Source organism: Anarrhichthys ocellatus, unplaced genomic scaffold, assembly GCF_004355925.1.
Source record: "Anarrhichthys ocellatus isolate YVR2014 unplaced genomic scaffold, GSC_Weel_1.0 scaffold38, whole genome shotgun sequence".
Lineage (NCBI taxonomy): Eukaryota > Metazoa > Chordata > Actinopteri > Perciformes > Anarhichadidae > Anarrhichthys > Anarrhichthys ocellatus.
In genome coordinates, this window is record NW_022280068.1 from 3,537,392 (window position 1) to 3,551,343 (window position 13,952).

Genomic DNA, 13,952 nt, shown 5'->3' on the forward strand with positions numbered 1-13,952 from the left:
AACTTGTCTGTCATCTTTTGACTTGTGACCTGTTAAGTCAACTACTTCAGACTACAACTAATAATATTAGTTATGTTAGCTGCTTCTTCAGAGAACAGAGATCAGTTGTATGATTGGATTAATACCATAATCAGAAGGTCCTCTCTCAGTCACCTACATGATTATGACACTTGAGCAGCATAAAGGCTCTTGGTCAATATAATTGGAGGTTTTTCTGCTCTAGCCTTCCTTGGTCTGGTAGGACCAGTAGTTTAGGACTATTCTGTGCATTTCTGTCTTTTCTCCCTTTCTGCAACAGTATCAGGGGCTAAAGGATCATATTCTGTTAATCCTCTTTGTTGTTGAAAATAATTTGTTGGAACAGCAGTAGAATCATGCTGTTTGTAGATTTCATTAATTGACAATCCGTCATTTGTCAAGATTCGATGAGCTCATGCATTATTCATTCATAATTTTCTGAGTCACACTATTGCAGTTTACTGGAACATGCATCTTAATCCCTTTTAATAACTTCCTTTGATCTTAAACCACATCCTTAGTTAGAAATACAGGAATAGCTCTGTGACTCTGTGACTGTGAGACAGTGTTTGTATCCTTTGAGCTCTACACAAATGTTATAGTCTAAAATGTATTATTTTATTTCATTTCTATAGTTAAAACATATTCTTTTAAGCAATTTCTTTAAATTTCCATATTCCCTGTATCTATTCAATTACCTACATCCTCCAACACACATCCTGTGTGCCAGTAACGTTATATAATTTACAGTATGTTGCCTTAATAGCTTCCATTTGTTTGCATAAACCCTTTACTGTACAGTAAACAGTTAGCTGTAAATTAGCTAACAGTATGAGAAAGCCTTTGAACTTGGGCTGACATCCCTGCCAGCTACGCCCCCCAACCTTATTTCCTTGTTTAACGGAGGACTTTGCACTTCATAGCTCAGTGTTCCTGTCGGCAGTGAGGTATGTGTGTTTACTTTACTGTGATTAGCAATTATTAAGGCAACCTCCCATGTCATCTCATGTTTCTGGATTGGCCAGCGGCTTTGTTCATTTAGACCATAGAATGTGGCTTGACTCCATTCAACAAACAAATCTGGCTTTGCTCATTGATAAAATCCGGCAGAGATTTATGATGTGATTAGATATTGAATTATTTGTTGGAAGCAAACAAACCTGAGAAAGCCACCAAGAGTGTGAATGGAATAGACATATGTGTGGCTCACTTGAGTAATGTTTTTTTAGTATTTGTGTATGAAACGTGAACGTGTGTGAGATCTTTCAGCTCTGTTTGTTCCAACACTCATCGACTCAGTCCCTTGTTGCACCGCATCACAGAGGTCTTGTCTTACAGGTTTTCCTACACACACACACATGTTTTGACATAACAAATGGGCGTGGAAAGCCTGGCTCTTATGCGCTTCCAGTCAGACTGCTGTTCTGTGTGCTTCCAGGGATGAGTCAGTGACAAGTTTTCTTTGCGGCAAAGGGTGCGTGCTTGCTCCGTTTGGTCTAGCCGTACACCCATCTCTCTTTTAAACCCGTGTTACACACTCAGGATGGCAGGGGAGTGTGTTCTTGAGAGTCCAGATCTTGGAGAGATGGGAGAGGAGGAATTGTGGGACCTGATAAACGACAACCGCCACCGGATCTCCTTGGGGGTGCAGCCAGGCATCTTGATCCCGTACCTGAGGCAGGCCAGGGTGCTCACCGAGATGGATGAGGATGAGATCCTCTCCTGCCACAACTTCACCAACCGCAGCATGAGAACCAGTGAGATTTCTGACTTGACTTGTTGCTTTTTGGATTTCCATGGTGTTGTGGAGGATGTAGTCTGCCTCCTCTTTTACTGCACCGGATTTATTTACACTGACTGTTGAGTGTATTGCCAAGAGACGGAGGAAATTCCAGCCACACTGCAGTCCTAAAAACAAATATTTATTGGAAAACAAACATGTTATGCTACCTAAAAGAGTTTGAGAGTGTATTGGCCTGCTATATATATATATATATATATATATATATATATATATATATATATATGCATTTTGGATGATTCAACGGTTAGGGTTGAAGTTTATGACAACATTACATTATCATCTTCCATTTACAGGCCATATGCTGGATCTGCTGAGGACCCAGGGGAGGAATGGTGCTGTGGCCTTGGTGGAGAGCCTGATGATCCACTACCCCCCCTTGTACACCCAAGTCACAGGACGCAAACCCAGCACTGAGCCTTCAAGATTTAGTGGTCAGTGGCTTTAATAAGGTATTTTAAGTGAATAATTGTGTGTTTGTGTAACTTGCTTCATGTCTAATTTGCGTTGCTCTCCTCGCAGGCCTGATAAAGTACTCAGAGCTGACAGAGTATCTGGTCAGAGCAGTGACAGGGATGCAGAAAGAGCTCCAGGAGGCACGTTGTGAAGCTAGCAGAAAGAGCGCAAGCTGTGCCTCGCTGGAGTTGGAGATTAGGCAGATAATGGAGCTGGGGGAGAAGTCCAGATGTCTTCAGTCTGAAAATGAACGCATGCGTAGACACTTGTGTTCTTTGCAACATGACATCACCAAGCTGAAGGATGAGAAGTGTGACTTGTACATGCGCTACACAGCAGCCATCGAGGAGAAATCAGCTGTGAACATACGTCTCCATGACCTCAACCTGCAGGTCAGTGACCCTTGTCACTCAAAAACTCAGAAATACATAGAATGAGTGTCTCTTTCCTGAAACACAAAGCCAAAGCTGTGATCTCAAGGCTTAAAGAACTGAAATGTGAACATCATAGGTTGATGTAAATTTAGATCTAAATTATCTAAACTAAAAGTTATTTATCAAGCAGAGATAAGTTAGATCCAACTTCTCAAATGTGCATTTGTTGCTATATACGTATATAATTGTCTTTATTTAAATATCTTTGGGGATGGTGGGACTGTTGGTGAGACAATACACAACATTTTTGTCCATTATCTTGGATTTTGGTCACAATTATTTGAACATTTTATAGACAAAACTGTATTTGTCAACTGATAAATTCAGAAAAACAAGAGGATTGTTGTATAGAAATAATCATAGTTGTAGCCCCATCGACATTCTTGCTCTTGTGTGGTAGCAGATGTATCAGCTGCAGACTGAGCTGCAGAAGGCACAAACGGAGAATGAGTTCCAGAAGCGACGCTCGCTCAGGTGTGCCCCTGCTGAGACTCCGCAGCTGCAAGAGGAGGTCAGAAGTCTGCGCTGCCAGCTGGTGAAGGCGGAAAAACTGGACCCAGTGAGAATATTCCCTTAATCATTCTCTGGTATTCGCTGATACTAACAGCTTCAACACATAACCACACATAAATAGTGAAAGAGTCAATAGCCAGTTGTGTCTTCCTGTTTGTATCTAATCTGCTGTCGCTGTTGTGTCTCTGCCAGGCTCGTCAGGACATCCTGGCCCAGGACCTGGCTGAGGCCATAGACAGCCAGGTGGAGCTTGCAGAGCAGCTCAGGTGTTACAGAGAGGAGAATGAACAGCTGCTGAGAGAGAAACAAGTGGTGTGTGTGTGTGTGTGTGTGTGTGTGTGTGTGTGTGGGGGGGGGGGGGAGGTTCCTGTGTCATCATGGATCAGGAAATGTCACGCTTATTCAGGAAACTTCTACTGGAATATGAAAAGTGACATTTTGTTTATCCCACTGCTACAAATGATGCACAAACGCCCTTAGACAGAGGAGAACCTCAAGTTAAATAAGAATCTGAGTATGTCTCATACTTATTAAGTGTGCGTTGTATAAAAAAGAGGAAATAAACATTTATACACGCAATGAGAAATTGATAAATGATAATACTGTGTACTTCTATTATATATCCCTAAATCATTTGAGGCCACATTTGTCTAACATGTGTGTATTTTGCATTCAGCTCTTGGATCAAAAGGAGTACCTGAGCCTCCAGGTGCAGCAGCTGACCCTGGACTGTAACATGCACCAGCAGAAGAGCACTGTGGTCCAGAACCAGATGAAAGAGCTGCAGGCAGAGAGAGACCAAGTAAGGAACAGTCTTGCCACTCAAACCTTTCTGTTTTCCGTAAAACATTAATTCAGTTTACCAAGCAGCATTTTCTGTTTTAGATTCTATTTTTATGGCTTGTTTTGTAACTGAGCATCCATCACATCATGCTTTATGTGTTTTCTGCTGAAATGTCAAGCAGTCAAGTGTCAGCATTGTTGTTGTGGAGAGTGTCAAAATTCAACCAGTTCTCTTGGCTCTTATTGTCTGTAACTCCCTATGTGTAGGTGTGTAGTTATTTATATCTCTTATGGCACATTGATTAAGCTCTCCTTTACTCAAATTAGTATTCTTCCTGTCATCACACAGTATTAAAGTAAATGTAAACAACTTTTACACTGACATAAACATAGTGGTTTGCTACATTTCACCTGTCGATGATACCACGAAGCAATGATTCATCTTAAAGCAGGTTTCGTACTTGTCTCTTCTAAACATTGTTGAGGCTTTTCCTCTGAGAGGAATGAAATAACAATCCACCCACACCCTGACAACTGTCAGGTGGTCACACAGCTGCCAGCTGCTCCACTGGAGCTGTGCAGTAACCAACAACAACATGTCTGCATCCATCTGTACATTTATTGAGAACTAGACACATTTTTGAACCACTTTTTTCGTACCAAATGATTACCTTCAGGTTCTGTTACATTAAAGCATCCGTTTGCAGGAATTAGGGGGCTCCATTAGCAGAAATGGAATATAATAATTTCATTAGTGTATAATCACCTGAGTCTTTGTGTTGTCCTTACCTTAGAATGAGCTGGTTATATCTAAATATGGAGCTTGTCCTCTTCACAGTGTCTGCCATGTTGCACCACCATGTTTCTACATCAGCCCAGAACAGACAAAACAACACTGGCTCGAGTGATGGCATTTCACGTTTTTTTTGCATCACCTCAAGGCCACCGTAGTTCTTTGATACGCTTGGTAAGGGAGGGTTGAGCGGAGGAGGTTTCGGTTGGTTGCAATCTGCAACCTTACCACTAGATATACACTGCTCCTTTAACATTGTATTTTAGATATTCTTTTCTGGATTTCTATTTTCTGGATTACTGTGATTGCCTGCTGTTTGCTGGTCAGCAGGTGATCCGAGTTGATTACTGCCTCTATACAAGAAATGCCTGTTTTTCTCTTACACACAAACTTTTTATTTTGAGCGTACCGGTATGCAGACCTCCTTTGTGCCCTGCAGTCAAGTACTTTTTGTCTTGCACCTGAGTATTTTAGCTCACACTTGATCCCTTGTCAGTAACCAACAACACAAGACAGTGAGACATGGTTGCTGCTTCATGGTTTCTATCATATATTGTTCCTGAGTTTTTATCTTCACAAGAATGTATGAAAAGATAGAAACAGACCAGCCACAGACGCCACGTCGACAACATCCTGCATATCACACGCCTCTGTGGCAGCGAAGCTGGCACACACATTAATTATTCTTCATGAAACATGTGTATATCCACGTTTTGAGTTACAGGCGGCGCGTGAGGCTCCATGAGGCTTAAACACGCCTTGTGTTTACAAGGCGTGCCTGTGCACAGTTCTTTTTGTGTAAAAAAAGGTTTGTAAAGTAATTATGAACGATTCCCATGCTTCTAGGCGTACCTGTCCAGAGACGAGGCCCAGACCATGATCGCCCGCATCTTGGCTGAGAAGGACACCCTGAGGTGTCAGCTGGTTGAGCTCCAAGAGCAAGTCTTCAGCGTGCAGGCCCAACGCAGCCCCAGAGAACAACAACGGCGGAGTTGTGATGTGGTGAGTCAGACAAGACATATCCGCATACACATGAACACAACACGTACAGAAATAATAATGTTATTTTGTGTTTTTGTCAAAGGAGACGGAGGAGGACTGGGAGAGCCCGAGATCCAGCTTTGAAGAATCCCCAATATCCCCACACAGAATCCCCAATAGACAAAGACTTTGCCGCATGGATGCAATCAATCCATGTGCCTTCAATTCAGAGGTGTGTGTGTGTGTGTGTGTGTGTGTGTGTGTGTGTGTGTGTAATTGAGATCATCCACAATTATTTTATTAGGACTGGGTATTGAACAATTCTTTTTGATCAATGATCGAGTGTCAAGTATTTTGCTTTTGTTTAATTTACTATTTAGTTGAAGTTCTTGTACAGGTGCATTTGTTAAAGAATAAGGGTGGCAATAGTGCATACTTTTCTAATTGTTAACAGCCTAAGTCTGATATATCTTAGTCCTCTGTGCCATAGAGCTCCATTGTTTCCACACGGTTGCACTGTGTGACATGGTCCTCCATTATGATGATCATGTGAACTGTAATTTATGATGAATAACAATAGTTCCCCAACAAGTACACTATTTACGCCTGTTTGATTAACAGTCGCTATAATGCCCAGCTGTTTTAGATTTGTTGAGAATAAGAAGAATATGGAATAAAGCCTGCCTAATCCTTTCAAGCAATATTAATTGGTAATATATTAACAATTTGGACATATTTTTCAAAATGAAAAAAAGAGTTTGTATTTCTCAAAGTAAGGCATTGAAAAAATATTTTGGTATATATATTGCTGGCGCCTGTATTGACATTTTTGACTCATTTTTCTTGATTTCAAAATAATCTTGATTATTACACATTTGTATATATTAATAATTCATATTTGTGTGTACATATCCCATGTGTATCAATCTGTGTGTATGTGTACAGTGTGAAGATGCAAGTAGTGTCCGATCCCGAAACGCGGAGCCCCCCAGTCGAGAGTCTCTCCGCCGAAGGGAGGAAGCTCTGTATGCAGACAGCAGGTGTGTGTTTCCAGGTTCATCCACAGCATATGTTACTGTGAGTTTGTGTTCATGCTTTTTACATCATTAGTTCCAACTGTTGAGGCTGTTGGCAGGAAGGATAACTTTAAGGTGTTATTGAGCGCTGCATTCCTTTCTGTTAACGTCAAGGCATCCAGCTTCGGGTGGATTATCAATTAACAGGAATATGAGGGGCTTAACTAGGATCGTATGATACCAAGAAAGAAAAAACAAAAGCTGCAGGCAGAGGGTGTTGGGTGCACAGTAAGAACACACTCTGAATAGACTTCATCGTTTTTTGTACAGACTCACATTCCTCAATTATTGTATTTCTGCTCAAGAACTTTAATATTTTCGTGTTCAAAGTGCTGCCAGAAAATGTAGCTTTTCCTTTTTAATTATTCCTAATTATTCCTGCCAACCAATCAACACGGTCTCTGGGTCGAAGCATGGCAGATGAGTATCTCACATTAGCATTAAAGTAAGCTCAGTATGCAGTACATAACTCAACATTGTCAGTGTACATGTTTGTATGTGAAAGACAGTAACAGACTGGGAGAAATCTGATAGTGGTGTTCATGTATCTTTTGTCTTTTTTTTTTCTCTTGCAGCTTGGAAGCAGTGGAGACTGAATCTCTATTGGACGACTTTGTGTTTATCCCCAGTGGTGTGTATAGAAAAGATATGAAGCCTTTTTGGGTGGACGGGTTGGTGGTTTGCTGCAGTTTGGCTGGACTTTCACTTGCTATTGTTCAATGTTGAACCTTTGCCAGGGCTGTAAGGTGACACATTAACTCACACACACACAGCCCTGATGCCAAATCATTAAACTGCCTCTCTTTTGTTTAGTGGAGAGTGAAGACAAGCACAAGCCCAGGCTTTCCCCTTCTAATGACTTCAGCATGGATGGGTGAGACAATCCACAACACAGCTGTAAATATGACCTATGACATATGACATTATGGCATTTTTGTGTAGAACGGACGCCAGTCTGCCTGAATATAATTCATATTCTGTAAATTGAAGCCCTTGCATACCATTAAGGTAGTAGAAGATTTAACAGAGGGTAATAAAGATATAGGAGATGAATAAATCATTAATCAGCACTGGTTTATTAAACACAACATCCCTGTTTACAAACTTAGATTTAATCATCTATTGTGGGATGCAGTCACTGACAATGACATCTCATTAAAAAAGAAGTAAATGCCCATACATGTGAGTTTTGAAAATATATGATTTAGATAATAAAGTTACGCTGCTGTGCATAATTGCTCAAAGTGCAACACTTATTAAAGACACGCTTCTCATTTCTGCTGCGGTAGGATCTCAAAAAACTCTGTAATGTATCAACCAAATAATGTATGAATAGAGAAAAGTTAGATGACTCTCACCCCTTACAACTGACGCATTGTCATTGTACATTGCCACATGTATAATTACAAACAGATGCAAATAAAATGGCAAATTCCACTCATTTGCAAAACATTGTTTTCATTGTAATATCATGAGGGGAATATCTTTTGTGAATCAGACCTTGAATCCTTTGAATCAAAATGTTTGATCAAGCGTTCTATCCTTTTCTCATCTCTTCATTTCTCTCTCGCCAGCCTGTCAACAACCTCAGTCCCTCCATTCCTGATGCGTTGTCGTCAGAAAGCAATTCGTGTCAACGGCCGTGTCCTCAGCATTTCCCTCCAGGGGGAAGCACTGCTCGGACAGCTGGCAGTGGTGGGAGGCAATAAGACCGGAGTGTTTGTGCACCAGGTGACAGAAGGCACAGCTGCCCATACTGTCGGCATCAGCCCCGGGGCACAGATAGTGGAGGTGGGTTGAAGTGTGTTTCTGAAAACTAATTCTAATCATTCTGCCTACTGTGAAGGCGTTTCTCATAATATTGTTGGTCTGCAGGTGAAGTACGAGCAGAACCAGAAGGCTCTGAGAATGGTGCTGGAAGATTCCACTTTAGAGGAAGCTATGTGGGCTCTTGGCCAGGTCACAGGCCTCTGTCACCTCTCCCTCCGGCCTAGGCAAGATGGTATGTCCCACAGCATGTACATAAAACCCTGTTAGCCCCTTGTAAACACGATTGTATGTATCATCATGAATGATTTCTAGACATTTTACTGAAGATGTTGCATCCGACTCCGTCATAAATATCCATTCTTGAAGCCCAAATAGTACCTTTTTATCATAAAATAATTCATATCAGACTACATTTCCCATGACTTCACATGACCCAGGATCTTCTTCAGATAAATTCATGTTATCCTCAATGAGCAAAATTGTCATTTTGCATTGCGATAATTCGTGTTCATGCTGTGATTCCAGGATCATGAAATTACATAATAATGGTAAAGAAAAACAGCAACAAAAGAATGCATTTCTTCACTTTTCATTTTCAATAAAAAAGGTTTTTGCACACACACACAAACATATGTAAATGCACACACACACATGCGAGAGCACAGTGATAAGGCAGGACTGTTTTATAACAAATCACAGTGACTGTATCGTGGGATCAGCTGGAAATAAAAGTTTATGGCTTCAGCTGTTACGAGGCCTTCAGGAAGTAGATTGCTTCTCTTGAGATTAAAGGGATGGCCAGCTGCCACATGAGGAAACTAATACATGAACATAAGATGGTCAAATCTTCCTTTAACTCTTTGGCTGGTAGTTACAGCATGTTCAATTATTAAACCTGAATTGGACAGTGGAGCTAATATCACTATACGCAAAGTCACAGTGTACAATTGAAGACTTTATAGATTACATAATAAGTAAATAATGTATACAATATTCTTCTTCCTGTTTAGACTATGAGGCGCTGCTGCAGCAGCTGCAGAGCAGTGCGACATCATCCGGAGACTCCTTCTACGTACGTGTCAACTTGTCTCTCCCTGCTGGCCCTAACTGGACCCTGGCTGTGTCCTGCAACGACATTCTTCATGTAACCAACACGCGCCCTGCTGGCGCTGAGGACTCATGGCACGCCAGCCAAGTTCACCCCTGTCAGCTGCTGGACCTCCAGAGTGGAAGGGTACCCAACTATTACAGGTTGGTACAGTGATATGGAATACAGTAATGAGGGGTGCGGTATCAGATCAGTTTTTTGTCAGCCAACATACAGGAGGTAGAGAGTCAGAATCCCCAGAATACTTACCGCTCACAGTGCTTTCAATGTTCATTTTAATGATTTTCTGATGGCACAGGGCACAGCGACTTCTGATTAGAGCAATTGAAGACATGAGCTTTCAAACAAAGAAGTCTCAAAAGGTAAGAATTATCTCAAATACTGTCACCCAGCATTCCTATCCAAAATTTCACAGTGTACTTACTTTTGGGAATATTCCTCTCACTCAACAGGCTGGGCGTTTGGTGGCCCGGAAGAAGCAGAAGGCAGTGAGGATTGTCGGCACAGGGCGCCAGGGTAGGAACCCACTGTGGGTCAGTGTGGAGGAGGAAAACACCAAGAGCGCAGAATCAGGTACAGTAGCCTTCAGCAGCAGCAAAGACACAGAAGTACAATATCTTGCTTTATTGCTTCTTGAATCTGCGGTTTGCTGAACATTTCTGGATGTTTTTTAATGAAAACATTTAACCTTTTTCTTTAAATTCTTTCGTATATAGGGGATACATCTGCACCCAGAAGTTGTTTAACCCTCATGCCCTACAGCCCGGTCACACCACACTTCCCACCCGTCTGCAGGCCTGTCCTGCTGCTGCCCACCATCCTGGGACACATCCTGAACAAGAAGATGGCAGACTGGCAGGGCTTCCAGCTCTGTGAGTCTGGTGAGAAATATAGTGTTGTTGTACGCATTGCATTTATATTTCATAATCTGTTTCCGCTGGAGCATTTGTCATTGAAGATTTTAGATAGAGAGGAGGGAAGCACTTTTCCTGTGCTGACACAGGAAAAGTGGTCTGTTTGACTTGACAGATCACATGTTTGTCTGTTGCTGCAAACCAGGAAGGAAATAAACTTTGTGAATAAATAGTGATAAGAATGACATAGGCTATAAAGACAGTACATGTTTGCCAGTATTCCCTGCAATGATAAGGTGAAATGAAAATGTAATGATCTTTGTGGGAAGTTTTTAATCATTGCAAGGACTAGTGTATTTAAAGAACAAAAAGACACGACATGCTGCAGAAAATGATAAAGGTTTCAGATAGTGCACAATATGAATTAAAGATAATCTCACTACTAAAGGTAAAGATGCCATGTCTTCATGTAAAGTTTGATCTATAGTGATGAAAATATAATTCTTTCATGATCTTATCATATGACATATATCATCACTTCATGCCTTACCTTTTTGATTCCCCATCTCCCTCCCTCCCCACATATCTGCTTTATAGAGGTGCTGAGCTCCAGCGAGCATGCAGCCCAGCTGCAGAGGTCTGAGATCCTGGAGGAGTGTGAGCAGGGAAGAAGCTGCTGCTACACCCTGCAGAGTGTCCAGAAAGTCATGAAGAAGGTCAGAACATTCAAAACACAGAAGTGATCTTATATTTGGATAGTTTCATTCGAGGTTGGTACCTCAAAAAGTGAAGAATGGGGTTGACGGGGAGTTTAGTTTCAAGTCATTTTAAGCAAAAAAAAAATGTTTTTGCCACACAAGTGGTGGGGCTCAAGGGATGTAAGTGTTGAATACGTGTTTGTTTCACCAATTTAGTCCAGACTGTAATCCATGACTTTCATAAATCTGCAGCAACAAGCTCATAAGGCATGACCCTCTTCTGCAGTACAGCATGTTGTTTATTTAGTAAATTCATATTGCATGTATTCATCTCCTCACCCTACAGGGGATTCACTGTGTGCTGCCGTTGGGGCTGGACTGTGTGCGTCGGCTGCACCGGGCCAAGATCTTCCCTATCATCATCTTCATTGGCCAGTCTGCACGTAGTGCACGGAAGCTGAGGTAAACCGTCCTTCTTCTTCTTCTTCTTCTTCTTCTTCTTCTTCTTCTTCTTCTTCTTTTTACAAATGCTGACAGGGCTCACCTTGTTGCTCATGACTCTTTTATCACATTCAGATGATCACAATAAGCACGTAAATGTTGACTTGGGTGAAACTTGATGAACTCACTTACATCTGCCATAGCCTTGGAATGCACTGTTAGATATCATCAGGGTCTTCCAGTAGTGACATTGTCATTTACTTCCATCCTACGTTTCCTTGATGATATTTAACTTCCTGAACAAACAGGCTTAAACGTCTTGTGACCAGCCTTCAGTGTTTCCACTGAAGCAAAAAAAATAGTTACAAATAGTTGTGTGTCCTCCTGTGGCTACAATGTGTTCTGTCTCTGGAATAACTGGTATGTCTACCTCTTCAATTCCCGTAGTTGACAACTCAAACTATGTGCCCAGCGAAACCTGTTCCCTCTGATTCTCAGGGACTGACGTCATAACCTGATGTTCAATGTTGACATTTTAGAGAACAGAATAGCTTAACTCAATTGTAGCTTGAAAGAAATATATTGTCACATTGTAAAAATAGATAAGAAATTATCTTTATCTCATCTTTATGTATTTCGTTCATTCCTCCTACATTCCCAGGTCAAAGCTGCAGCGCCACAGCCAGTCGGAGGAGCAGCTGTTGGCGTGCTCGAGGAGCGAGGAGCCGCTGCTGGACAAGCTGCCCTGTCTGTATCACAGCGTGGCTCAGGACTCCTGGTGTGACCAGACCTCCCTGCTGACCAACCTGCGCACCGTCATCTGGGAGGAGCAGAAGAAGATTGTCTGGGTGGAGCCTGACCTGTGGTAAAGCAGAGGATAGAGCAGAGAGGAAATGCATCAAATATTAAAATAATAGGAACTGCTAAAGGGGCTTTTTTCATAACATGATCTTGAGAATAAATTCAGCTTTACAATTCATATTTTTGTAAACATGAGTATGTATCTATGATACTGATAAGTAACTGGGTGATAGGACTCTTAGAAAGTACTGTATATTGTGCTTTTAAAGTGTATGAATCTGTAGCGTTATTGACTGTAACCTGATCATGAAAACATGTTCTTCTCTGTGTTGCCTCCCTTTTTGAGGCATTTGTTTAAAGCAAACACTGGTGTGAGGTGTCCCCTAGAAACACAAGCATTTATACTGTAATGACTTGTCTGTATATCTACACTTTGTTGTAGATCATTTCCCACTATGAGGGATTTTCCTTTAAAGCTCTGGATTTGTCATCTCTTGTGCTTGATCAGAATGCTTTTATGTTTTGTATTTAGTATGAGACAGGATTCATTCTTATGAGGAGGAAAAGAAGTTGTATTGTAACACACTGGTCAACAATTCAGTCGCCATATCTGTTCTTGCACAATAGTTTGCACCATCACAGAGTTTAACGCAACTGCAGGGCTTTTGATTATGGTCAGTTGAGAGTCTAGAGGTCTGTATTGCATGTGTCAGGTTCATGACAGAGATGTTACTGCAGTTATTCTTTGTCCTCTCTTCTTGTCCTCGTTTTGTTCTTCATGGAGCTGCCCAAAGTCAGCTTGAAGTCAGCTGTCAGCTTTTCAAAAACTAATGACGTCCGTTTTGTTGGCAGATTATGTAACGGTTCGTTTTGTTTATTTTTTGTTTGTTTGTTTCTAATATGTCTCATTGTACACAATAAATATTTTTTAGGAATTTATTTAAGTCTTTTGAGTTAATAATGAAAGCAATACTATCTACAATGAGTTTAGTTAGTATTAAATTGAGTCACTTGCCTCATATACATTATCGTAATTGATCAAAGTCACTGGAAGTTAATAAGTTAATTTAACTTTTTTTCAAGTTCAATTTACTTAAAGTTGATTTTACGTTTTCACATCTCATGATATACTTTTAAAATATTTTTACACAAAAACGTACATTCTCTTAAACCAGATGAAGATGTTTTACAATGTGTGCTTTCACAAACTAGAGCATGAAGTCTAAAGCAGTGGAAGTTGGAAAGGTTCAGTTTGACAAATCCAAAAGTATAAAGCTTTCAGGACACTCCATGTACAAAGGGAGGATTTCTGTAATGCCAGGTGCATCACCAAAAGAGTTGATTAATTCATTATCAGTATTAGTACAGGGGAGAACAAGGAAAATACACATAAATGCATATATGTGAATTTGAAAAACAACGTAC

General features: G+C 41.0%; 1 protein-coding gene across 1 annotated transcript; it reads left to right on the top strand.

Moving 5' to 3' along the window:
• Positions 1-1,068: 1,068 nt before the first annotated feature.
• card14 (caspase recruitment domain family, member 14) lies at positions 1,069-13,396 on the top strand. Its single transcript, XM_031867209.1, has 20 exons — positions 1,069-1,775; positions 2,116-2,253; positions 2,342-2,667; positions 3,113-3,268; positions 3,415-3,534; positions 3,899-4,024; positions 5,645-5,800; positions 5,883-6,011; positions 6,725-6,819; positions 7,431-7,486; positions 7,669-7,729; positions 8,430-8,646; positions 8,731-8,857; positions 9,636-9,876; positions 10,032-10,095; positions 10,186-10,306; positions 10,450-10,614; positions 11,185-11,303; positions 11,632-11,747; positions 12,388-13,396. The coding sequence occupies exons 1-20, from the start codon at positions 1,562-1,564 to the stop codon at positions 12,593-12,595; spliced, it is 2,955 nt and encodes a 984-aa protein (XP_031723069.1). The 5' UTR covers positions 1,069-1,561; the 3' UTR covers positions 12,596-13,396.
• The last annotated feature ends 556 nt before the right edge of the window (positions 13,397-13,952 follow it).